Raw genomic sequence first — 27,704 nt, forward strand, 5'->3', positions numbered from 1 at the left:
CGAAAAATTGAAAGAAATAAAAAAATGTTCCGAAGCAGTTTCATATTAGGTACTCCAAGTTGTTTCGAAGATTTTTAAAAAGCAGAAAAAACAGCGATTTAACAGATTTGATTTATAGCTGATTGCGTCCACGAAAATCGTTTGTATCAAATTATTCAAATAACTTTATTGCCGATGCCAACAATACAGGGTTATTAAAAATCTTTCTAACATCGTAGTCGGCGTAGAAAGCCACACAAATTTTGGATGTGCTGTAGGAACATACCCAAAATTAATCGTTCAGCCAACTACGAGGTAATTTTTAGAAACATTTATAATAATAACCCTGTAGACTACGTCTACTGATAGAATGCATTTTTTTAAATATCCTTAGATAACAAAATCCCCAAACCATAACATTAAAATATTAAGAAAGTATCATAGATTGTGTTGGTATAGTTTTCCCATTTATAATTTGGTTTTACTACCAGCCCTGTTGTCAGGGAGTTAAATACCCCGACAATAGGCAACTACCGCCATAAATCCTAGGACTGTAAAAGAAGGTCTGTTGTCTGACCAGGTTACAATATGTTCAGTATTGCCAAAACCACAACCCCAGCCCCTAATAATTGCAATTGCACTGCCATAAAACTAAATTATAAATGGGAAAACTATTATATCTTGAAGCATTCGCGCCACTGATTCTCATTGGTTGTTATGAAACCCACGCGAAAAATAAATAATATGACATTTCAAATTTGAAATTGTCAGTTCTGTCAAGTGGTTTAAGCATTTATATTTGTGATTTTTCATTTTCAGAGCTTTATTTTGCGATTCTCTGGTTTTAAAAGTTATTCGTTTTGATCGTGTTGCTGTTTTGATCTGTTCCGTTGCGATTTTTTGTTGATTTTTTTTAATTTGTGAAGTGAGTGTGTATTTGTTAGAAAGAACCTGCTTCATTGTGAAACAGTCTTCGGCATATATCGTTCTACGCAACTAGGCCACATCCCCCTTTTTTATTACTATGTCTGTTGGTTGGCCCAAGTATAGCGTTAGCCATGACATAGCAGCGGGTACGAATACTATCGCGGCCAAAATACTTTGGTCGTCAATGTGACATAAATGACATTCAATTGTAAAGCAAACTTTAGGATGTTTAACCTTATTTTTTACTGTTGTCAAAATTATTTTAATCCATCAGTGTCATACTAATGTGTGGGGTAAATCCCAGCTGCGGAGGCAGGGTTCAAAAGCAAAAGATCAACATGGTCGCGGTTTAGACAACCTTCAGAAGCAAGTAAGACGATTCTATATTTATCAAAAACTGAAGGTGCCATATTTTTGACAAGAATAATTTGAAATTGTCATGTATATTGACATTAATACTTGATTTACATTTGAAGTGTCAAAAAGTGACGACCAAAGTATTTTGGCCGCGATAGTATGTTGGCAATTTCTGCACGGAAGTTGGCTTTCAGGTCTTGTAGGGTCCTTTGATGGTTGATATAAACGCAGGATTTCAAAAAAACCCGCAAACAAAATCGCAAGGGGCTAAATCGGGCGAACGGGCTCTCTACTCCAAATTGCCCCTTATTGAGATGAGGCTCCAGTTCTTCGTCTTGTCGCACTCCCGGTTTGTCTGAACGTAGTGACCCATGTTACAATTGATTTCTGGTCCGGGACAGGACCCAACTGGGCTACATTGAAGCGATTTCGGAATGGTTGCGATCACAGAATATCGGTTTGAAAAGTAGACCTCCACGGCAAACGCAGGCTCCCCACTCTTCCTACGCATGATGGCAACTGACAGGGCTGGGGAACAAAACTTTAAAACCACGGCTTCCGAATGAGACCACTCCCGCCCCATTACGACCCCTACAGCCTGAATGGCGTGTTGATCACACTTGTCAAAATTCAGCTGACGTTAAATTGTCGATGCGCGCACAATGACAGATGACAACCTTCAAAATGAATTTTCTCCATAATTTTTTTTTTTTTTTTATTTTTCCGATGGTTTAATAGTTATTCTGCTATTCGGGCCGGAGACAAACCAACAAAATAAAGATCATAAAACAAAATGTTATTTGAAAAAAATTGTCTATTTTACATTTAATAAGATAGATTCATTATTATTATTATTATTCATTATTACAAGGTTCTTTACTTCAATAAAAATTAAATGAAATATTCAGAATGGCCTCAATAGGCAGTTAAGCAATTACACAATCAATTACATATCAAAATTACATGTGTCAGGTGAAATTTTAGCCTACTGAAAATTTAAAATTAAAGCAAACGGAATTCAAAAAACGTCTTTTTGCTAGCTTATTCTTTGTTTCTGGTTATTAAATTGAAATTGTTTCAAAACATTATCATATCCCACAACTTTACTATAAAATTGGGTTGATTATTTTCATGAGGACAAAAGTTAACAGGGGGTTGAAAAATTAGCATGTAAAACTCTATGGCCAGTCTTAAAAAAAAAATCACTGTATATAGAGATTTAATTTGAAATTGTCAGTTCTGTCAAGTGGTTTAAGCATTTATATTTGTGATTTTTCATTTTCAGAGCTTTATTTTGCGATTCTCTGGTTTTAAAAGTTATTCGTTTTGATCGTGTTGCTGTTTTGATCTGTTCCGTTGCGATTTTTTGTTGATTTTTTTTAATTTGTGAAGTGAGTGCGTGCCTCAAAAATCTAGCATTATAAACACTTTAAGTGACATTACAAACATCTAAAATGATACAGAGGTAATTTTTGTTCATGCATTAAATAGGAGTACCTACATATTAAATAATCTCTTGCTTGTGTTTAGCCATTTCCGAAAAAAGCTGGATATTTTAATTTCAATAGCCAGCTTTTTCGGAAATTCGAAAATGTATCGTGGGTTGCATTTTTTATTCCGTCGGGCACATTATCACTCGTGAAATACCCTGTATTAATAAAACCAAATATATTACTCCTACTGTACTGAAGTTTTCTTTCGTCTTTCCTAAGTGCAAACATGCAGAATAATAATAAAACATCACGTGTAAACCTGCTCTTTCCATTTTTGAAGTGAAACTTTTTATGGGAGGGTCTTGAAATTCTGATCGGCAACCTTTTTGTGTGACGAAAAGTGGTGGGGGTAAACACTATTGGGTCGAGTGGGAGCAGTGTCTCTGTCTTTGTCACACTCACGGCATTTGTCCTCTCTTTGATTTGGAGGCTTAAAAATGAACAATGAGTTACGCATTTCGATATTGTTTAGTGTTATCGTTGTTTATAATTTATTTTCTTCATTAAAATATACAATTTTGTTGTGAATATGCTATTTAAAAGTGATTGATGAATAATTACAATGTTGCCCTGTAATACAAGAGTTTCACTTCTATCGTGCGTCTTTACGACACATTCTGTTTTTTTTTAATTTCGCGCCTGATCTATTTGTTATAGCGTAAGCGAACATTTTTAGTAAACTTTATGTCAAGCAATCTATGAGTGAACAGAGTTTACTACTGGCGATATTTTCAAAGACTATAATATTAAATTTTGACCTTAGTAAGTATGTAATAGTAAATAAAGCAAATCCAAGTGGCGTCATTTGAGAATTGTAGGTAGACGTATACGGACGCGTTGCTGTAAAAAAAACCACATCTGCTCATCTGCAACAAATTAAAATGCACCGAACATCGTAGATGAACTGAAAACGCTGAGCCACTAGCTACTATACTCCGTCCAGCGAGAGATTGGGAGATTTTAAATTGTAGACTTATAATACATATAACACAACACTACAAATTCACTAGAATACTCGTACCGTCGCGAGCAAAAAAAATTGGTCGTCAAAATCATGATTTGACACAATGGAAAATGCTCCATTGTAAAACGTTCGTAAATATCATAATTCATAACCTATCATCATGTTGTATGACATTAATTGACATTAGTTAATTAATTTTTTTGACATTTTGTTGACATGGGCATAATCAGGCACAGGAAATTTTTAAATTCGTGACAGTCTAACCAAATTTTGAAATGACATTGACGACCAGAATTTTTTGCTGGCGACAGTACATTAATTAGAGCATAATTTCAGGGCAAAAAATGTAACTGCTTGAAAATAAATAAATATAGTAGTTTATTTAACGAGTTCGTGTGTAAATTGGGCTTTTTTTGGCATGAGTGGGCCAGTTTAAAACGCGAGTAAAACGAGCGTTTTAAAGGCCCACGAGTGCCAAAAAAGGCCCAATTTACACAAGAACGAGTTGAATACAACGTTTTTTTATTCGACGAGCCTTTTAAAAGCTCCAAATCGCTTAAAATCTTTAAAATTAGCTTGACATTTCGTTTTGACAAGTTGTGACATTTATCAGAATCCGCTCACATAGGAGAAATTTCTCAAATTCTAACAGGGTCGAACAAAAAAATTATTTACGCTAGGTAGTACTTGCACTGCGTAGAATTTACTGATTTTTATGTCAACACATCTCTCGCTGGAGAAACTATACCGTGAGATCGAAAAAAATAAATAAATCAGAGTTGGCTGTGACCAAAAATTTCAGTTGGCAATCATTAAGATTTCAATTATCAGATGTCAGTCTCAAAAGTTAGGTTAGTGATTTTGAGAACGTTGAAACCTTGATTTTCATAAAGGTGTGAATTATGTGTGACCTGTCGGTTGTAATAGTAGATTACATTCCTGTCGAGAGCTAAGATAGTTTACCAAGGCGTAGCCGAGGTGAACTAATGCTCGAAACAGGAATGAAACACATTCTCACCGAGGTTTGTGTACTATTATATTCGGAATCGTTACATTCTTAGCAAATAAACAATTAATTTGATGCAGTTTCATTTCTACTGTTTTTCGAATTTCAGTAAGTACGCCACTGGAAAAACCTTATAATAGGGTGGAAAGTGGCCTATTACTGACCAAGAGAGGGAAGTAAAGATAAAAAAGAGTGGTTAACTTTCCGCCCTAGTATACAGGGTCTTTCACAGCTCGCGCCCTAGAGAAAAAGAGGAAACAAGAGATCGCATTTGGATGTGTAATTTTGAAGAAAAAAAATCTAGCTTAAAACATATTCGAGAAAAGACAACTTAAAGTTAACTAATCAGAGATCTACACCTCCAAGGTGTGTTTGCCGTAATTTTACGTTGCTAGGATTTCATTTAAGAAAAAACGTTTTAAAAATATTTGGGCGATTGGAATTGTTTTTGAAAGATGTCACTGTCAAATTAAATCTCTATATACAGTGAGTTTTTTTTTAAGACTGGCCATAGAGTTTTACATGCTAATTTTTCAACCCCCTGTTAACTTTTGTCCTCATGAAAATAATCAACCCAATTTTATAGTAAAGTTGTGGGATATGATAATGTTTTGAAACAATTTCAATTTAATAACCAGAAACAAAGAATAAGCTAGCAAAAAGACGTTTTTTGAATTCCGTTTGCTTTAATTTTAAATTTTCAGTAGGCTAAAATTTCACCTGACACATGTAATTTTGATATGTAATTGATTGTGTAATTGCTTAACTGCCTATTGAGGCCATTCTGAATATTTCATTTAATTTTTATTGAAGTAAAGAACCTTGTAATAATGAATCTATCTTATTAAATGTAAAATATTAATGTTCAGACAATTTTTTTTCAAATAACATTTTGTTTTATGATTTTTATTTTGTTGGATTTGTCTCCGGCCCGAATAGCAGAATAACTATTAAACCATCGGAAAAATTCAAAAAAAAAAAAAATTATGGAGAAAATTCATTTTGAAGGTTGTCATCTGTCATTGTGCGCGCATCGACAATTTAACGTCAGCTGAGTTTTGACAAGTGTGATCAACACGCCGTTCAGGCTGTAGGGGTCGTAATGGGGCGGGAGTGGTTTCATTCGGAAGCCGTGGTTTTAAAGTTTTGTTCCCCAGCCCTGTCAGTTGCCATCATGCGTAGGAAGAGTGGGGAGCCTGCGTTTGCCGTGGAGGTCTACTTTTCAAACCGATATTCTGTGATCGCAACCATTCCGAAATCGCTTCAATGTAGCCCAGTTGGGTCCTGTCCCGGACCAGAAATCAATTGTAACATGGGTCACTACGTTCAGACAAACCGGGAGTGCGACAAGACGAAGAACTGGAGCCTCATCTCAATAAGGGGCAATTTGGAGTAGAGAGCCCGTTCGCCCGATTTGTTTGCGGGTTTTTTTGAAATCCCGCGTTTATATCAACCATCAAAGGACCCTACAAGACCTGAAAGCCAACTTCCGTGCAGAAATTGCCAACATACTATCGCGGCCAAAATACTTTGGTCGTCACTTTTTGACACTTCAAATGTAAATCAAGTATTAATGTCAATATACATGACAATTTCAAATTATTCTTGTCAAAAATATGGCACCTTCAGTTTTTGATAAATATAGAATCGTCTTACTTGCTTCTGAAGGTTGTCTAAACCGCGACCATGTTGATCTTTTGCTTTTGAACCCTGCCTCCGCAGCTGGGATTTACCCCACACATTAGTATGACACTGATGGATTAAAATAATTTTGACAACAGTAAAAAATAAGGTTAAACATCCTAAAGTTTGCTTTACAATTGAATGTCATTTATGTCACATTGACGACCAAAGTATTTTGGCCGCGATAGTATTCGTACCCGCTGCTATGTCATGGCTAACGCTATACTTGGGCCAACCAACAGATACAGTAATAAAAAAGGGGGATGTGGCCTAGTTGCGTAGAACGATATATGCCGAAGACTGTTTCACAATGAAGCAGGTTCTTTCTAACAAATACAGGGTGTTAGGGAATGGTCTCCCAAGAATTTCAGGGTAAGTTTGTGAAGGAAAATGTGGTCGAAAGCCTTAATACCATTTTTTCCTAACATGAATGGTTTTCTTAAAAATAAAAATTTTAAATAGTGCCCCACTGTTTGGGAGCTTTTGCACCATTTTATTGTTGTGATAATTAAATAAATACTTAACATTTTGTAATGAAAGTCAATTGCTTAGCAATCAAAAACAACAATGCCTCATGTCAGATTTTATCGAGTACCTACTGTCACAATGACGTTTCGGTTTTAAATATTTCCCTGGAATAATAGATCATCAAAAACTACCAGGACTGCATTTTTTATTGACAAAATCAATAATTATATTCGAAATATTTATCTAGATTCACCACAACCTTGAGGTAAGTCCCCTTTTATTGCTGCAATGAACTGAAATTATTTGTGCAGCTTCATTTGTGATACCACATCTCGATCAACCTCTAAAGGGATTTGAAATCGAGCACTGACCCTAATAAGATTCGTTCATTTCTGTGTAATTTTATTTATTTGTATTTGTATTGAAAACATTCATAATAAATGCTTAAAATATCCTCCGTTTGCCATTACATAAGCATACCTTCGGACAGCAGCATTGGCATTTCCGCTACATTCCCCATACGCCAAATACATATCTGCATACTCCTCGATAGAATATTCTGGCATTGTAAACTATTGTAATCTTTGCAGGCGACGGATAAATCGAAACATACAAGATTTTTTCGTACACAAAGCAATATTTCAGTAGTCCCAAAACAACAGGGAACAATTTTATTTTCAGTAAACGGTTCAATTTTTCCAAAAGCGGTATAAAGGTTTCAGACCATATTTTCCCTGATAAACTCACCCTGAAATAATTCTTAGGAGACCATTCCCTAACACCCTGTAGAGAACCAAAAGTCTTGAAAAAAAAACTATTTTGTAATACAAATCGAAAAATGCCAAGGAAAACAAACAAACATAAACACGTGGTCAAACTCCCGAAGCGAGGTTAAAACGAATAAGATGCCGGATGCCGTCAAGTAATTTTTGTGGATGTACATTTATGGAATTAAAATTTCGGGCAGTATTGTCATTTTCATACTGTAACTTTTACGTTAATATAATCTTATTTTTTACTTTTATCATGTTTTTGTCATTTTGATTTATTTACATAAAAAATAGTGTTTTGCGGCAAATTAACGGGTAGGCAGCAGGTGAAAGCGATGATTTAATTACACTCAGTGCCCTAAATTTTGATTCCGCGACTGTACTATGGCGGCCAAAAAATTTTGGCCGTCACTTTCTTAACATAGAAATGACAAAATAATTTTGAGTTTTGAAATTTACCACCCCAAAAATAACGTTCATAATCAAGACGGTAATCATGATGACAATAAAGTACGGATTACAATTTTTTTTTTTGAATTGACAGACAATGACGGCCAAAATTTTTTGACCGGCATAGTACATCGGGCTTTTGAAAATCTGCGCACGTTTTGAATAAGCTGCTATTTAAAATACGCGGGCACTAGGGGGCGGTTTTATTACTATATCTGTTGTTTGGCCCAAGTATAGAAATCGGCTTATTCACTTATTCAGTGTATCAACAATGGGGGGTGTCACCTACCTAACACGATTTTCAAAACTGTGTCAAACAAAATTTTAGATATGTACCTAAGTACATTAGAGAAAAAAAAATCTGATTCATAAAATGGGTTTTAGTGCGTTTTGAAAAAAGGAGTCAACTGTCTGTGTTTATTTAAATGCTACCCCAAGTAGCAAATGCTACGTCGCGGGGGAAGCTGTTTTGCGGGCTGAACATTTATTGGTGTGCGGTATACCTAACCTCGAAACTATCAAGCAAGTGGACAGTGAGGGCATATTGCGTCCAAACCAGTGGAATAAAATCTTCATCTACAAAATGATACCAACAAACACGTATATGCTTAGTAATTCTCTTTCCTATTTTTAATTTAATTTCCCATATTTTCTTCCCATCAGATGTTGACTGTATCCCAACCACACTTATTAAAATATTCTATCCGTTTACGATGATTAGGGAATTGTTAATTCCGGATTATTTTTATCTTCGTTCATTACAACTATCGTAATAATGACATTTAGGTGCGACTGGATTATGCCATAATGTTTTGGTTTTTAAATCGTTTGTTTTTCACAGCTGCTCTCGATCATAAAGTCGGGTGTTCATTAAATTTCCCGTCAAAGTTGGCGTTGAAGAGTTGATTTTGAAGACACTACCAATTACAGCTCTGATAAAGCTGTTTAAATCTTCTAACCTCAATATTTGCGTTTTTTGTTAATTTCAAAATTATAGACTACACCTAATTTTCTACAGTGAAAAAAGCACTTACATTTCTTGTCAATGATCAATGTCAATTTTGACAAACAAAATATCTAATATAACCGAAAACTCGAAAGTGCTCATTCTTTCCAAATTAGAAGAAAGGTGGTCGATCCGAAGGGTAGCCCACTATTATAATATCGTCAAGAGCATCTTTACATGTGTAAAAAACTGTAATAAATCGACTTCTTGATTTTTGAGGTGTACTCGATAATTTTGAAATTAACTGTACAAGTTGATGACAGACCGACAAAAGGTGCGTTCACAATCAACTCTTCAACGCCAACTTTGACGGGAAATTTTTAATGAACAGCCGCTATGATTCGACTCTGTCGCTAGAACGTCCGGGAAACGCTTTCGATTACGACTGATGACGATGAGTCATTTTCGTCTTCGAGCCCCACGAGATCATCTCAGTGGGGATTTAGGAGAGTTCCAGGCACGCGTTGACAGCAATGACTGGGTGTTTTTTAAAATTTCACCTCCCAGTAGGTGTTGAAGGGTCGATTGTGAACGCACCACTCGTGTAAAATGTACGATTTAAGCAGCTGATCCGTGATCCGTAACCTGTATGATGCGTTCACAATCGACTCTTCAACGCCTACTATGAGATGAAATTTTAAAAAACACCCAATATATCGTGTGTTCATTTAAATGTATCCTCAAAGTAGGCGTTGAAGACTCGATTGTTAACGCACTATACGGATAAAGGATCACAGATCAGCCGTTTAAATCTTACGCTTTTACACGAGTGGTGCATTCTCAATCGACTCTCCAACGCCAACTTTGAGGATAAATTTAAATGAACGCACGATATCATTCGACTCCTGTTCCTTATAATGATTCATAATTGAATGCAATGGCCACCCTATAATCAGGAGCATGTAGTTGCGCTGCTGAATTTGTCACTTTTTTATGTAACCCTTTCGATAACAAATTTGATGTGTTTCGACCACGACCTGCTGTATTATGCCGGCGCTACACGATGCTACGAACACCCTCCAACGCTGGAGGGTTGATGGTGCGTCGCATCGTGTGGCCGATCTTCAATCCACGAGCGACAGATGTCGAGCATCCAACATCCAACGTTCGCTTGACTTTAGTTAGTTCGCTTGGATCTTGGATCACGTTCCGGCTATTGTCGGTATTCTTGACCGCGTCAAAGGACTTCTTCCAAACGTTTGACGAAAACATTCGTTTGTTTGATGCACGGGTACAGGACTTGTTCGAACTTCAAAAAAGTTTTCAATTTCTAGGTGGCTGTTCTGGGGGTACCAGGCTACTAGGTGTAGCGTGTAGCGCAAAGTGTTTCATTTGTATTTCACAGGTGTGTATTTTATTGTAATGGTCCGAATAGGTTCGATAAATAATTTTTGTTTTTAAATAATTTCAACGAAACGTCCGAAGAACCGTTCACTGAGGCCGAAATCGGTTGTAAATTTTATGTTTGGATGCCTTTGTCGGCACCGTAACTCTTAAAAGCGAAATTTGCAGCTACGGTTGTATGTACCTGCAACGTCTGCATCCTCCATGATATCTCCTACTCTAGACAAACCGGACAAACGTTTGTACATACCACACTTTTTGGATCAAACATTCGCTACACCGTGTAGCCGGTACATTTGCCGCACCAACTGTCGAACACGTGTCGAACGTATTTGTCTCAAATGTTCGGTCCAACGTTGGAGCCAACGTTCGTATAGCGCCGGCCTGTTCAAAAGTGTAATTTGAGCGATCCCCGCACTCCCCCCAGGGCGCTAGTGTACGGGCGCTTTTTTGGGATATTATTCATCTTAAGTTTTTGTCACCGAGAGTTTTTCTCGTTCAAATGACATTCGAATTTAAAATCAAAAATACAAAAATACATATAATTGTATTCAGTATTGTTTTAGAATTGGCGTTTCTGCTACGTTCCCCACACACAAAATGTATAGTCCTACAGAAACTCTAGTAGAATTCGACTTTGGTTGTAAATTTAACAACAACAACAGAAGAATACGATTTTATCATCAAGTAATAACCTTTGTCATAAATACCACTACCACTACCTGTAACATTCCTGCCTGAAGCTCTAGCATTGCGAACCCCAAACCGACGACCCTCATTGGCATTTATCAGTAGGATTATTGCTGCAGCATAAAATTCTATTTTTCCAGTGACAAACATAAATTTACAACCAAAGTCGAATTCCACTAGAGTTTCTGTAGGACTACAGGTGGTCCCGATATAACCTGCCAAAAAAATTCTGGGTCATGAGAAGGATCTAACAAGTCCAAAAAACCCCCCTTCGTTAGGTCCAAAATCATGGGGATAAATTAACCCCTATCCACACCCATTCGACGCTGCTGACCACAAAAATACGTACCTACTCAGGAATTAATTGTTGGTGTTTGTAAGGATGACAGTATCTAAGCAACATAGGTACCTGTATCTTTATGACAAATCTCAAATCTGACAAACTAAATCAAATTAATGACATTTATTGAAAACGCTGTACACTGCGTGCGTTAATTCACCAGCTTATTCAGGTACAAAAGCTGATTTTGTAGACTGAGATGAATGAGTAATAAATAAAGTGGTGTTCCTCAATGTGTAAATAAATGTAGAGGTAGTGTGTGCAAAATTGTGGAAGAACTGTGTAATAAGAGTATCGTCTTAATTGTGGTTAAATAGCCAAAATAATGTATTGAATAAATTTATTTACACTTTACATATTCGTACTTTCAACTCTAACGGAGAATATCTACTAACTAATGAAAGGTAAACTAGACTAGACACATTATTTGCCTTCCGTTGGCATTTAAGCACATTTGAGTACGCTGGTACCAATTTTCATAAACAGAATTCAGCATTTCTGGGTTTTTACTAATCTGGTTCGCGGCGTCTGCTACGCGTTTCTGGAGTTGGCTTTTGGTATTTATTTCAACTTCGTATACCAAATCTTTCGTTTGGCCCCAAAAATTAAAATCCAGAGGGGTTAAATGGAGGATCGGGGACGCCATCGTATTGGAATCAGTCAGAACCAACCTCACATAAATGCAGATGTAGCTCCACAAAAATACAACGAGACGGAAGGACTCCTTCAGGAAAACGCTCGCCGGATGGTAGCCTTGCCGGTCTTGAATTACCACGTGTTTCGCCATAGAGTAAATGCAAATCGGCGTATTCTTGTTTCGTGAATTTCATAACTTTTTGAAGGATTCGCAAATTTAAAATTAAACTTGACAAATGTCATAGATGTTGCAGGTACCGTTGCTAAAGAAATCGCAGCCAAGTAACCAGAATTACCTTTTTAAAACCGATTAACTCATTAGCGTACAGCAAATTTTGACCAAATTTTCAATTATTTTTATCTCGAAAACGAAAAGACTTTTATTAGAAACTTTTTTTGTGTGTGAGTTCTACTCATCGTCACCTATTAATGGATTTCTTCTGGCAGGTTATATCGGGACCATCCTGTATGCACATTGAGGAACACCACTTTATTTATTACTCATTCATCTCAGTCTACAAAATCAGCTTTTGTACCTAAATAAGCTGGTGAATTAACGCACACAGTGTACAGCGTTTTCAATAGTCATTTGAAATTACTTTAAAACCGCACTTATATGGAAAATATCCAATCCAAACTATGATTTTCTGGTCCCTTTGTGCCTTTATTTGGTTCAAAAATATTGAAAAAATGCTGTTGCAAATGACAAGTGGTTTTTTGCAACTTGAGTCAACTATACCTATGTTGCTTATTATACAGCAGGTCGTGGTTTCGACCATGGACCATGTTTATATGCAGTGACGTCACGTCTGAATGAAGAAGTCGACATACTGTTCGTTCATATTTGACAGCAAGGCATAATTTCTGCGCTTGAGTTGTTTATGTTACCGCCATTGTCGAAAATTACAGTATCGTATGATCAAAAAGTCTTTGGATCAGGGTTGCCGTAGAATTAACAAGATATCTTATGTAATTGGGTTTATTCGCCTCGTTTAAAGTCCATTCAATAAACATCTGGACTGTTAAAATCAAAATTGCAGTTGTTAGGTTGGTTAAATCACTAGTTATTTTCATATTCCCCAGTTGTTATCTACGATTTTTTAATTTTTCAAACTATTCATTTGTTTAAATTGACATTGTCAAATAAATTGCAAAATTCTTTAAGTGTATTTTGTAAAAAGGTAAAAATGGAAAGTTCAAAACGAAGTAGGGTGGTTCTATTGGCGCGAGAGAAAAGGGCCATAAAAAATTATTATGAGGAACAAACAAAAAAGTGATAATAACGGGAAGAAATCACAAATTTGTGCCAAAGCCGCTCCAGTATTGTTAATTAAGAATTGGTGTTCGTTCTTGTGATTCACAAATCAAAATTTTGGAGAGATAAGTGTTAATCAAGTGTTAAATAATTTTCTTCTGAATAAATGAAACAGATTAGTTTATTTTGGATGATTTTGGTTGTTGTTTTATTTGTTACCTGTTTTCAGTTTGTCGCGTGTTTTTTATAAACTTTATTAAATTGCTCTAATTCGTTTAGTTGCAGCAATGATTCAAAACATTTTTAGTTCAATGATTAAAAATGAAAACATAACCTAAATATATTTTGCAACTATTGGTGCTATTCTCTAAGCAAAAGTTGCCCACTGTAACTCTACAACCCTATAAGCTACAGTCTGTAACACAAAATGGTATTCTCTAAGCGAAATTGTCTCTGTAACATACATTCTATAGCTTAGTCTCGTGTCAAAAATGGATTACTCCCTAGGATCTATGGATATTCGTTACTAGGTTGCCATAAATTTGGTTAGGTTGGAGGCTATGTGGTTTCTGGTGACAAACAAAAGATATCCCAAAAATGTAAGACAGCAAATTAATTGTAACAGTTGCAAATGACTAATTTCTCGCTAAGTGATAGATGATTTTTCGTTTCACAATCAATTTTGGTTACTGGCGGCATATTTATTTGGATTTAATCTCCCAATTCAAAGTAACCAACCTTAGACATTCAAAATAACTTTTGAAAATTCTAGTTACACACAACATGAAAAACGTTATTTCCCTAAATGTTCGAATTCTAGGGAGTAATCCATTTTTGACACGAGAGTACAGTCGCTGTAAATTTATGGTGAGACAAATCGTCACCATAAGCACTGTAAAGCCTCTGTAAGCCATAATAAATGTCAGTACATGTAATCTTGACGTTTGCTTTCTTGTTAATTCTGCCTAGTTCTACCGATTATACCGACTCACATCACAAAAATAAACATGAACAACGCCCATTCTTTTGGCTATAAAACGGAATCAGTACCAATTGCGTTTAATTTCTTGGACAACTTATCCCAAGACTTCTGTTCGCATTATCTCGAACGACCAGATTTGTTGCGATATCGTTTTGCGCTTCTAAAATGAGTAAAGACTTCTTTGCAGGATGCTTTCTCGTTTATTTCTCGATTACAATACAAGTGCCGTACAGTACAGTCTATAACTAACAACTAGGGGTTTGAGTTGGGGGGAGCTACCCCCACCAGTGGTAGGGCTAACGGCCTGAACAACTTCCAAAGGTAACTTGGGGAAATGTTGGGATTTAGTTCACCAGAACGAAAAATATCATTCGTTTCCACTACATAATTTCAAATATTCTTCGTAGTTACTGCTCGGAAGTTGTATTTTGGCACCTTTTTCGTTTTGTAATTGTTCATTTAGACACTTTCCATTTTTGAAAGGTACGAAATTTGCATTGTTCACTCGGGCAAAGCTTACTCCACTAATTTTCAAATGTATTAAACAGCTCTGTAAGGCAAATGCTTACAGAGGTATTTAGAGAATACGAATTTTATGTATCTCTGTAAGGACTTTTCTTACATTGCTCTGTTAGCTACATACTGTATAGTAGTTTATTTGACGAGTTTGTGTGTAAATTGGGCCTTTACAACGTTTTTTTGTTCGACGAGCCCCTTAAAGGCTCCAAATCGCTTAAAACCTTTAAAATTAGCTTGACGTTTCGTTTTGACAAGTTGTGACATTTATCAAAATCCGTTCACATAGGAGAAAATTTTCAAATTCTGACAGTGTCGAACAAAAAACTCTTTACATTATGCAGTGAAATTTTAGAGAATAGCACTATTAATTTTGATGTCGGTACACTCTAGCGAAAATTTGTTATATCCAAGTACAGTCAAAACAAGCATTTTATTTAAAATTTAATTTTGACAGTCCAGGAGTTTTTTGAATTTACTATATGTTTAAATGAGTACCGTGAGAGATTAACGCTACTTTGAAGTACATAAAAACTACGGACAGCAGAAGTAAATAATTCTACAGATGATTTTTACACTTCATGGCTATCGTGATCCAAAGCCTTTTTGATCATACTATATTTTCTAGTTTCGCTATATTTCGATAATCGAATGAATCGAAATAATTGCTTTGATTAATGATTAATCCAAATATCATTCGACTTTCCAATTATTACATGATGCGCAAGCACAGTTTTGCGCCGCGCCGAGTCCGACGAACCTCAATAGTTCTATGTTACTCAGATCGTAAGATTCAGAGTGAGATGCATAAAGCGACCATATTAATAGCGAACGTAACAGAGGCAACGAACTTGTTTGTCATGTGTTGAAAAAAGATAGCAACATACACGTGTTATAAACTGATACAGGGTCATTATATTATAAATGACTGTCCCATCGCAATTGGCAAAAATCCACACAAATTTGAGATGTTCCGCTTGCTTCGCAACGTTAGACAAACTAGTAGCCAAATTTACACTACCGCCAGCAGCGCTACCTATCGGCGATGCTAGTCTCACTCATGTTATAAAGCTTGCGGCACATTCAATTACGTCACCAAGGCCTACTGCGATGAGACAATCATTTATAATGACCCCGTACAACTGGATATATTTTTAAAACAAACTATACTTACCTAGTAATAAGTACAGTTGGTTGCAAAAAAAAAACGGGAAATTAAAATTTTCCTAATGTAAATTAGGAAACACCTGTCAAATAATTTTTAAAAATGTCATTGAATTTTGAATTTTGACCATAATTCTAACGTATCTCTCGTAAGGAGAAAAAATGGTAAAAATGTTTCCATTTTTAACAGTTCCCGTTTTTTTTTGTAGGTACAGTTGCGGCCGTTGAAATCTCAGACAGGAAAGATTTAAACACTCTGTATAAATTCCGAAATTTGATTAGCGTAAACAGGATTTTCATCAAGGATTATAAAGTTAGTGTCAGTAATTGACATATTAGGTCAGAATCGCGCGTAACTTTTGAAATTCCGCAATTATCTGATTTGCAAAAATGTGTTTGACTGAGGGACGGTGTGAGTATAAGAGCCATTGCGAGAGAAATTAATGTGGATGTGGATTTTGAGAAACGTCACTTTCAATACCATTTACAAAGCTAAAAATTTGGCGTTGTCAAAGTGTCTGAGTTTTCAACGGCCGCAACTGTACCTCCATGGTTTAGACGCTTTTCAAGTATGTCTAGAATTTTCCAGATAATCTGAGTTGACAGTTGAGTTTTGTTGAACCACCCTGTAAATTTGTTGACAGTTACCCTGACGGGTTACTCTCGTGTCAAAAATAAATTACTCCCTAGAATTCGAACTTTTAGGGAAATAACGTGTTTCATGTTGTGTGTAACTAGAATTTTCAAAAGTATGTAATTTTGAATGCTTAAGGTTGGTTACTATAAATTGAGAGTTTAAGTCCAACTAAATATACCGCCAGAAACCAAAATTGATTGTGAAACGAAAAAACATCCATCACTTAGCGAGAAATAGAGCCACATGCAACTGTTACAAGGAATTCGCTGCCTTACGGTTGGGTACGATATCTTTTGTTTGTCACCAGAAACCACATAGCCTCCAACTTAACCAAATTTATGGCAACCTAGTAACCACTAGTAACGAATTTTCCCTAAATCATAGTTAGTAATTTATTTTTGACAAGATTGTATGTTTGTAATTAATGTAGTAAGTGAAAATGAAAAAAGTTGTCAAATTAACAGGAGCATAAAATAACCACAAAGCAACCAATAATAAATAAATGCATCGCTTTTTTTGTTTTTTTATTTTGTTTCTGTCGTTTCAATGGAGAGAAAGCGAGGAAGGAAATCGTGACGTCATCCCAATAGAGTAAAAATTGAACTATAGTCCAATTTTTACCCTTTTGCGATGACGTCATTATCTAGTAACTTTACGTATGTTTGAGCTAGGATCAGAAACAAATTTGAATTGATCATAAATAACTATAAATGTGTCAAATTTGTTGACAATTGCTTCGAAAGGTTATATTTGTAATCAATGTAATAAGTGAAAGAAATTAAAAATTGTCAAATTTACAGGAGCATAAAATAACCTCAAAGTGACCATCAATAAATAAACGTGCCTTTTTTTTTGTTTTTTTCTGTTTCTGTCGTTTCAATAAAGAGAAAGCGAGGAAGGAAATCGTGACGTCACCTTAAAAGGGTAAAAATTGGACTATATAACAGATGGGATATACGCTATGCCTAGATGGTAATCAAATCTGAAAAGTTTGCTAAACTAAAATTCATTATTTAAAACACTATCCTGATCCTGACAAATTGATAATGATGACCAGATATGAGGTTACGTTTCATTGAAAACTTAAAATGATTTAAATTTGGCGCGTTCACTTTTCGGCCATAGAGTCGTACTACGTACTCGTAGTCTCGTACAACGTACATATTTACTTCCCTTATTGGCAAGATAGGTACTTGCTTTTGCTTATGTACTTTATTTTTGTTTTTCTTGTTAGTCTGTACTCATTTACCTTAACATCTTTTATCCTTTTTGCTTGTTTTTAATTGCGTTATCATCAATTGTATTCAAGGCGTGTTTTACTAATAATTATTAATTATTTCTACTTTATTAACTACTTAATCCACGTGGTAAGTACTCACCACGTGCATGCGTTGACGACTGTCAACTCGTCATCGAAACATTGTTTTATAATTCGTTATTCGTTTATTGTTGTTTGTGTTCTAAAAATAAACAAAAACGCTTTTTTGTTTATTTTTTTGCCTTTAATTTTTTGTTGTTAATCATCTAATAGCAGCTAATAGGTACCTACCTATAGACAGTGAACATCGCTATCAAGACGTACCGCTACCAGCACACGATTCTTTTAAAAGTTGTTTAAGGAGTATTTTCACATCAATCTAACGATGAACATAAATAACAATATCAGTACTTGTTATTTACTGCTAGTTCTCGTACATCTATATTTTCAAATTCAATTAGTGCAATGCTGCAATGAAAATGTATGTTTAAGTATAGTTAGTAAATGTTTATTGCTTAAATCTTGTGTGTGTAAAACTAAGAACTACAAGTGCCACAAAGAGTGTTTTGAATGTCTTGGGACTTACTTCGATATTTGCTGTTCGTGTCTTGGTAAGTAAAACTTAATTAGGTATCGTATAATCAAAAAGTCTTTGGATCGCGATAGCAATGAAATGTAAAAACCGTCTATAGAATTATTTACTTCTACTGTCTGTAGTTTTTATGTGTACTTCAAAGTAGCGCTAATCTCTCACGGAACTCATTTAAACATAAACGAGGCGAATAAACCAAATTACCATTTCCACCACGATTTCCATTACTGTAGTAGATATGATTTAATAATAAAAATTTTATGTTCTCTTTGAAACATTTTGAATTATAACCTGCTAATTACGAGTAGAGATATTTTCATATTTGGTGGCGGAAACAAAAGACTGAGAAATGTCACAAATTTGTATTGTCAGTGTCAAATTTCTCAAAGACGTTCGTGATTGCGACAGAAATGCAGCAAATGGCAATAAGAAAGTTATTCATCGTCGAACTAGAGAAATAATTTGTAATACGTTTGATTATATGAGAATAACTGTTCCTTTTGAAGCACTGACAAAAATTGGTTTCCTTAGAATTTCTTTTTTCAATCTATTTAGCGAAAATTTAAATTTACCTAGACATTCCTTTTTACGGCGTTTATGAGAAATTTGACACTGACAATACATTTTTGTGACATTTCTCAGTCTTTTGTTTCCGCCACTAAATATGAAAATACCTCTAGTAACTTGAAAGTTGTCAAGTAAATGTCAAAAATAATTGAAATAAATAATTTCATAGATATAGCTTGTTAGTTAATTCCACGGCAACCCTGATTTAAAGAATTTTTGATCATACGATAATTATAATGTGCGATCGAATAAAAAAAAATCGACTTACCTGGATTGTGCCTTGTGTGTGCTTTGATTGGTTCAAACCACCATTTTCGCCTATTCTGATTTTTTTTATATTTGATCGCACGGTATTAGTTCATTCACATGTCGAAATTTCAAGTAAATTTGTTTTCTGTTATTTATATTTTCTTTTAATTTAATTTAATTTATTTAATCACAAAACAATTTTAACTATTTCTTTTTAGAATTTTGTCCCAAATCCAAAATAGATGAAAGTAAACTGTCTAGACAATCGCATGTTGAAAAGTTCCCTGAAACAATCCCAGGCTTATTTAACGTTTTAACCGAATATCCTGATGATCTGAATCGATGGACAGCTATTACATTTGCAAATTATGTAAATCTTAAAAATCATGACAAAATCGAACTTGATTCCGGTAAGTAAGAATTCTACTTCTGATGAATATTGAGTTATTAATGTTGGATAAATTTAGAGGAAACAGAATTATCCACAAATTTTGCCGGTCCACGAATTTTCAATTGTACAGTGATTTACATTAATAGTTGTGTGACTTTACCTAAATGCAAAAGGAGTTGTTACACAATGGGTGCTTATAGCTACAGATGGTTTTACAACGGATGCTGTGAATGCGTCGGAGAGTACTGCATCCCATTTGGTTTGGAAATTAAAAGGTAATTACAAAAAAATACAAATTCAGATCAGACTTTTTGCGAATAATGGAAAATATTCAGACTAATTCACATAACTTTGCGACCCTAACGAATTTTAAATGCAGCCGCTAATACGCTTTGCAGTTACGAGTATAACTTGATATAGTTTGCCCAGCGAGAGATTGGTTGACATAAAAGTCACTAAATTCTACGTAGAGCAAGGAAGTTTTTGACATTTTTTGATTAGCAATTTTGAAAAATTTCAGTAGGCGTATGAAACATAAAAAAAATTCACTAATGGCGGAAAAGTTCGGCCAGGTCTTTAGGAATTCAACTAAAAAAAAATCAATTATTTATTTTCGATGGTTCAAGAGTTATAAATTTGTTAATGAAGCCCTGCAACCTCGCTTTTTTGCAAAAAAGATGACAGGTCAAAAACAATGACAGATAAATGTTGACAAAAAGACGTTCTAAACTCAAAAATTAACGTAGAATCGAAATGTGAAGTCAAAATGAGGCCTTCCATTTAAAAAAATTAAGATGGCGTCGATTTCCGGTATTTCCGGAAGTGCCACCATTTTGAAAATATTTCATTTGAACTTGGAGTAGTCGATTATAGTCAACTACCAATTTTCATCGTATCCCACCTCCACCCGGCGGCACGGCAATTTTGCCGGAGTACATACACTATTACGGATAATACTATCAAGTAATAGTGCAGTGCTTATAAACATAATTACCAGCGTCTCGCCTCCACATTTTGACTTTTTTGTGTTTTATGTTCTGTATCAATGTTAAGGAATTTCCTCACGATGTGACATGAGTATAATAATATGATTTGGGGAAATAAGAAAGTTTCTAATGAACGGTCTACGTGAATCAGCCTGCATATCTTTCAAGCAGTAACATTTTTGTCTATGGGGCAAAAAGCGCGACCATGTTGATCTTTTGCTTTTGAATCCTGCCTCCGCAGCTGGGATTTATCCCACCCATATGACACTGACAGATTAAAATTATTTTAACAACAGTAAAAAATAAGGTTAACCATCCTAAAGCTTGCTTTACAATTGAATATCATTATTCATTAATGTCACATTGACGACCAATGTATTTTGGCCGCGATAGTACAATGGCCGGCAAAAAAAATTAGCCATCATTTAAATGTCAGTGTCAAAAAAGCATTAATTACACATTTGGATTTTGACGTAACACAAAAGTGATGGCTAATTTTTATTGCCGGTCATTGTACAGTCGATGGACAAATAAAACTGGGACAAAAATGACAATCACATAAGTCAAAATTTACAAATTTGCATCGTTTAATTACGGCTTCACAAATCACAAATAGGTTAACTTTGGTATGACATATTATTTGTCAATGTGTATACATATACACAGTGACAAATATATTGACAATTCAATAGTCTGATTTACATAGATTAAATTTTAAGTGCACCAGTTTTATTTGTCTATCGACCGTACAATTGCGGTCACGGAATTTTGGCCGTCACTTTCATGTCAATTAAAAAAAAAAATGGATGTAGTCCATGGTTTATTGTCACTTTTGGAACTTTTGAAATTGAAATCCAAAAATGTGTCATTGTCATACTTGATTCAAAAATATGTATTGGGTGATTCAAAATGATTGTGCATGAGTATGAATGTACGAAAATTTATGTGGCAACTGTGTAGGTAGGATAGAGTTGACATTTCTTTGACAGTTCATAGTCGCGCAATTTTGTAAGTTGTCAAATCAATGTGTAATGGAATTGAAAAAGTCAAATGCACTTTACAAATGTTTTTAAAACACCTGTGAACACTTTGTTTACTCTCTAAAGTGAGGCATTTTCTCTTTATAACAATGCCTGTGACCTCCATGATATCGCTACTTAATCGTATTTTTTTCAATAATTATAATCTGACAGTGTCAAATTTTTTGACAAATTCATAACGCCCGCTTTGAATGTTCAATATTAGAAAAAATAAAACACGTTGATTCCTATACAAAAAAAGAAAATTCCCTAACAGTAATGTATGTATATTGAAAATGGATGGAGTTTACACAGACCGTTTACCTCAGATTATCTATGTACGACTGCTCTAATTTTGTTCATTCATGTCGGATTTTTGGAATATCTGAGTTTTAAACAGTTTAAATTGATTGACAGAATAACAATATGCATGTCAAAATGACAAGAATTGAAAGTGGGGTTACGCTTCCTAAAGATTTATTTACACTTTATGTGAATAAATAGTTGTGCATAATTGTGACAGTTTATTTTGAAGTTCACTTCAAATTAATTATTATGAGTGTGACAGTAAACTTTAAACTACATTTGGTTTTTTAAATGACATACAGGTGTCTCAAAACTCCCGAATTCCGAATTTAGAGCGTGGTAGGGAAGGACCCAGTGGAGCTCGAAAAATCTTTCTTCCTGAAGAAGATATAAGCACTTTGATTTTGTTCAATACATAGCAGCCTTCATATCCAGTGACAAAATAATATTCTAGCTACGTTGCCGTTCCATTTTTAAGAAAAATTACATAAAGTTAGGATTTTTTTACTCTAAAGTAAAGCTATTCTTCAAAAAATTGTTTTACGTTATTATTTTCCACAATTATCTATACCATAAATAATAATAAACACTGAACTTTTCAGCCTGTATTTGAAGAAAACGCACTTCAAAGAGTGCACCTTCAGATCAATGTATCTTTGTGGGGGGAGTCCCGATTTTTTTTTTTCCATATTTGGACTACTGAAGTGATCCCCTACAACGCTCTGAGTTCGGAATTCGAAAATTTTGAGACACCTGTATAAATTGCTACCCGAAATTCCATGCTCCCAATAGCATCGACATATAGTACAACTCGCGTCTTGGTCTAATCGCACATGCCAAAGCGAGATCCATAGTGGGTCGGGCTTAACACAATACGTATAAGAGTTCAGTAGCTTGTTTTACATTATGTTGAAAAGAGTTAGCAATATAACAGTTGTTCTGCTTATTAATTGATCCATGGGACTACAATTAATTAAAAAATGAACTTTAGATTCATTATTCACAAAGTCAAAGGTTTGAAACAAATTTCCAAATGTTATACCGTGCGATCGAAAGTTTAAAAAAATCGAAATGGCCGTGATTAATACGTTTCAGTTGGCAGCACGTAAAAATTTAATTCAAATTAATTATTGACCATTACAATTTGCTACTACAATACAGATTTACATAAGATGACGAGCCTGACCAGGTAAAAATGCAACCCAAAATACACTTTACAAAGCATTCATTGTGTTTTGATATTAAAAAATTAAATCGAATCCAAGTAGGTATTCTATTAATTTGAAAGATATACTCTATTCTTTATCTTGGTGAGTGGGCTTAGGGAAATTTTCAGCCGTCAAGTTGAATTTAGGGATTTCTGCAAGTTCCCATGGAAAAGTGCGTTGGTAGTTGTTAAAAAAATATTCAAATATTACAATAATCTTCTTACAGAGACGCCGCAAAGTCTTTCTATTTATTATTTTCCAAGTTAAAATGCTCATGATTCACATGCACCGAGACATAACCTGAAACGTGTCATTTTCACATCGCTTCATTGTCTAAAATTTTAATAACTTACTTGGGAATTTCAAAATGTTCTAGACCGGCCACACACTTTCCGGTCAAATTAGGTCCGGTTTATAGTTTAAGAATCCGGTTAATTTTTCAAACCCAAACTTCTTGCAATATTACCCGACACGGGCATAATTTTCGGTCGGATTGACCGACGACGGACGCCGATGATCATCTACCACTCACCAAGATAAAGAATGGAGTATACTCGTATACCTATCATTGCATTTTTCGTGCATATATTGTATTTGGAAAGGTTTTCGAACGATGACTGAACCGATATGATCCTACTTACCCATTACTTTTGTGATTTTAATTGCTTATTATTATTATTAAATCATATTTTGTTGACACACGTATTTTTCTCTCAGAAATTGACATTCATTAGGCTGACGTTAAAAGCTATCAATAGTTGCTTCCCATTTACACAGAAACTCAGTAAATTCTCAGTTGTGACGTCATAACTCACTTAATGACGCGTTCCTTTTACTTGGGTTAAGTGAGTTTCAAGTGAGTTTTCTCACAGACCGTGTGCTTTAGTGAGACTTGTTTACTCACATTGTTTACGCATTGGATGCGCGGTCCTTTACAAAGTGAACTATGACGTCATTATGCGAGTCTGCTGTGCTCATCTCAGTTGCAAATGGGAAGCGACTTAGGTATGTTTTATGCCCATTATGATAATGCCGGATAATGCAATAGGGATCGAGATTGCTTTGTGAATTGCCTTTTGGGTTGCATTTTTAGCTGGTCAGGCTCGTCATCTTATGTGAATAACCCTGTATGTTCACTTTAGAGTAAAAAATGTTCAAATAGTCCTACTCGACACCTCGAGTTTTTGAGGAATTTCAACAAAAGTTTCCGGACTTTCAAGGCACTCACCTGTAACAACTTGCCTTGATTATTTTGTTTTTCCATACCTGAAAAACAACGTGTTCAAAAACAGGCCTGGCACAATTCCCTAAATTCAATGGATCGCTCGATATAACATATGAATACCTATAAATTTATTTTCGCCAAGGCACATACCTAGATATATTAATTGTTTTGTTTGTATCGTTTTAAATTACATACATATACTCCATTCTTTATCTTGGTGAGTGGTCAATGCGATCAAGCAAGCCATGGGTAGCTTTGTAAGTTTTACTTTTTCCACCAAATTTGTGTGTCGTGTAAATCAAATATTAACTGTCATCGCTGTCATTCAGATTCAGAATCTTCGTCAAGCATTCATGTCCAAATCTCGCGATCTTATGTCGCGAAATGTAAATATCTATATAAGCCGTACACATCGATTCTTAAATTTAACCGTTCCCGATAAATATGAAAATTATCGGCGTCCGTCGTCGGTCAGTCCGACCGAACATTATTCCCGTCCCATGCCGGGCAATATTGCAAAGAAGTTTGGGTGTGAGAAATTAATCAGATTCTTAAACCATAAACCGGACCAAATTTGACCGGAAAGTGTGTGGCCGGTCTACAACATTTTGAAATTCCCAAGCAAGTTATTAAAATTTTAGAAAACGATGCGATAGGAAGATGACACGTTTGAGGTTATGTCTCGGTCGTCTCGGTGCATTTCGTGCATATGAATGATGAGCAATTTAACCCGGAAAATAATAAATAGAAAGAGTTTGCGGCGTCTCTGTAAGTACATTATTGTAATATTTGAATATTTTTCAACAACTACCAACGCACTTTTCCAGTGGAACTTTCAAAAATCCCTAAATTCAACTTGACGGTTGAAAATTTCCCAAACACCACTCACTAAGATAAAGAATGGAGTATATACCGGGTGATCAAGAAGGACTGTTTAAGTTGGCAGTACAATTAAGAAATTTTTTTAATTCGGTTATTTATAACCCTGCAACCGGATATGTTTTGTTGGTTTATTTGACAAATATCTGATGTAGGTATAGCATTAACAACGACAAGCCATCAACAACCAAAAGTTACTCCTGTTATACGATTTAAAATACAATTCAGTGTTACCAACTTAAACAGTCCTATTTGATCACCCCGTATTATTTTAAAATTTATAACGTATGCCATTATTGACGCTTATTTAATATTAAAATATTAAAGAAACATACTTCAAATTTATAGCTGATCAAAATCGTTAAATAGGATTTTAAATTTAAATAGAGGTGATAGCGTTAACTTCATTTCGTTTATGAACTATGCACATTTTTCAGATGTCAAGAGTGCCTTGACGAGGAAGAAGAAGCTAAGGAAGAAGAAGTTAAGGATTTATATTATTATGACTATGACTATTATGCCGAAGAAATGTATTAATTTTTGGTGAATTACAGATAAGATTTTTGTAAGTACCTATTTACAATTTACAAAGAGAAAATAATACCTACATGATGTAAAATACAGTATTGAATCGCTCCACCATTCTAAATCTTAACTCTCCACCACCCGGCGGCACGGCAATTTTGCCGGAGTACATAAACTATTATGGATATTACTATCAAGTAATAGTGCAGTATTTTTGTGTCAATTTTTAAAATGTGAATATTAGATTTGCCGACATAACATTCAAGAGGTTTTAAAAATTAGACAAATGGAACAGAACGAGGTTTTAATAAATTCAGGTATAATAAAAACGTAATTACATAACATTTTACGTTTATTAATTTAATTATAATTAATTATTTAAGTTAAAAAATAACATAATTACATAACATTTTTGTTTTATAATACAAACATTTCCGATAATATTGCGGAATCTGGAAAAGTGCCCCGAATGCTTGCAGCGTTTCCACGTTGAATGGCAAGGGAAATCCTCTCGAAAAGGAATTTCTTTGATTTTGAATCGCCTGATTCCGCGATAAGTCGGTTTCCGATGACGTTAATGAAATCGATGGCTTCTTTGCACCAAGGGCCAAGTTTGATGAAATGATTGAACTATATTTGCTATGTTTGCGTTTGCAAGCCATTTCAGCGGCAGAACCAGAGACTTCAGATGATTTCAATACGTAACTGTCTGCAAGTGTACCTACAACAGTAACGTCCCAAACCAAAGGTTGACCTTTAATCCACGGTACTAAAGTCATCCCATCTGGGCGTTTTCCGTCATCCCGAGACAGTCCGTTTGGTTCTAAAGTTGAATTTACATGAATTGAAGTTAAAGACCGGTTGATAATGGAATGAATTTCAGTGTGTCTTGAAAATCTACCACTGCTTTTGAAACAACTTAGACCGTGGGTGCCAATTTCGTCAACTTTCGCATTGCATTTGCAAATATGAGGTGTACAAAGATTACAACCCAATCTTAAACCAATACAAACTTGGAAGGAAGTGTTATCTAAAAGAGTACCAATATTAGGAGAAGGTATTGCATGTAACCAAGATCCTGATTCTCTGCATTGCAAAGCCTTAAAACGAGCCAAGTCTCTGGTGAATTAAAGATTAAGTCATTGGCAATTATTCGTTTGATATTAATATTATCCCAATTCTTCTGAGACTGTGGGATTGTTGGTATTTGGTTCTCATTTTCTACATCCCAGACTGCTAAAGCTTCATCATAATGGTGAATAATAAGCTCATTGAATTTAGTAATTGAGAAACAAGCTTTTTAACCCCATTAATTGAAGATAGGAAAGCAGGGAGGCAAATATCGGAAATGCGACGAATTCCCAGACCACCAAATCTAATCGGTAAAGTGGACTGACGCCATTGTAAATCAGTTAAACGTAAATTAAGTGTTCTCTCTAAACAAGACTTTAAAAAAGAATCAATTGAATTAACATAATTAGAAAATTTCCAAAATGGAGTTGTTGAATTTGTATATAGTTGATCTTTTTTCCTTTTCTCTCTTTACTTTTCTCTTTTGTTGTTTCCTTACATTTTAGTTAGTTTAGTTCTTTATCTATTAGATCTTAGCATTTAGTTTCATTGAAAGTGGTTGCACTCTACTATCGTGTGTCATTGGCGCGTTTTTCGATTCACGATTCGTCTGTTCGAAAACGACAATAAAACCCTCCCTCTCGGGAAGGCCCAAAGAAGAAGATAGTTCGTCTCAGAGAGTTCGTCGGTAACTACCAAACAAGTAACATCTCGAACACTAAGTGAGTTCCACCGCGTACCGAAACACGAACAAAATTCAG

The 27,704-nt window shown here is 35.0% G+C and overlaps 1 protein-coding gene across 2 annotated transcripts; it reads left to right on the forward strand.

Moving 5' to 3' along the window:
- The first annotated feature begins 17,637 nt into the window (after positions 1–17,637).
- Positions 17,638–26,110, forward strand: LOC138122365 (twisted gastrulation protein homolog 1-A-like). Of its 2 annotated transcripts, XM_069036602.1 has the most exons (5): positions 17,638–18,034; positions 18,209–18,536; positions 19,552–19,743; positions 19,801–19,999; positions 25,785–26,110. In XM_069036602.1, the coding sequence occupies exons 2-5, from the start codon at positions 18,311–18,313 to the stop codon at positions 25,882–25,884; spliced, it is 717 nt and encodes a 238-aa protein (XP_068892703.1). In that variant the 5' UTR covers positions 17,638–18,034; positions 18,209–18,310; the 3' UTR covers positions 25,885–26,110. The 2 variants fall into 2 exon arrangements, with proteins under 2 accessions (XP_068892703.1, XP_068892705.1); XM_069036604.1 differs by lacking the exon at positions 17,638–18,034 and having other exon boundaries at positions 18,193–18,536.
- The last annotated feature ends 1,594 nt before the right edge of the window (positions 26,111–27,704 follow it).

This window comes from Tenebrio molitor, chromosome 1, assembly GCF_963966145.1.
Source record: "Tenebrio molitor chromosome 1, icTenMoli1.1, whole genome shotgun sequence".
Taxonomy (NCBI): Eukaryota; Metazoa; Arthropoda; class Insecta; order Coleoptera; family Tenebrionidae; genus Tenebrio; species Tenebrio molitor.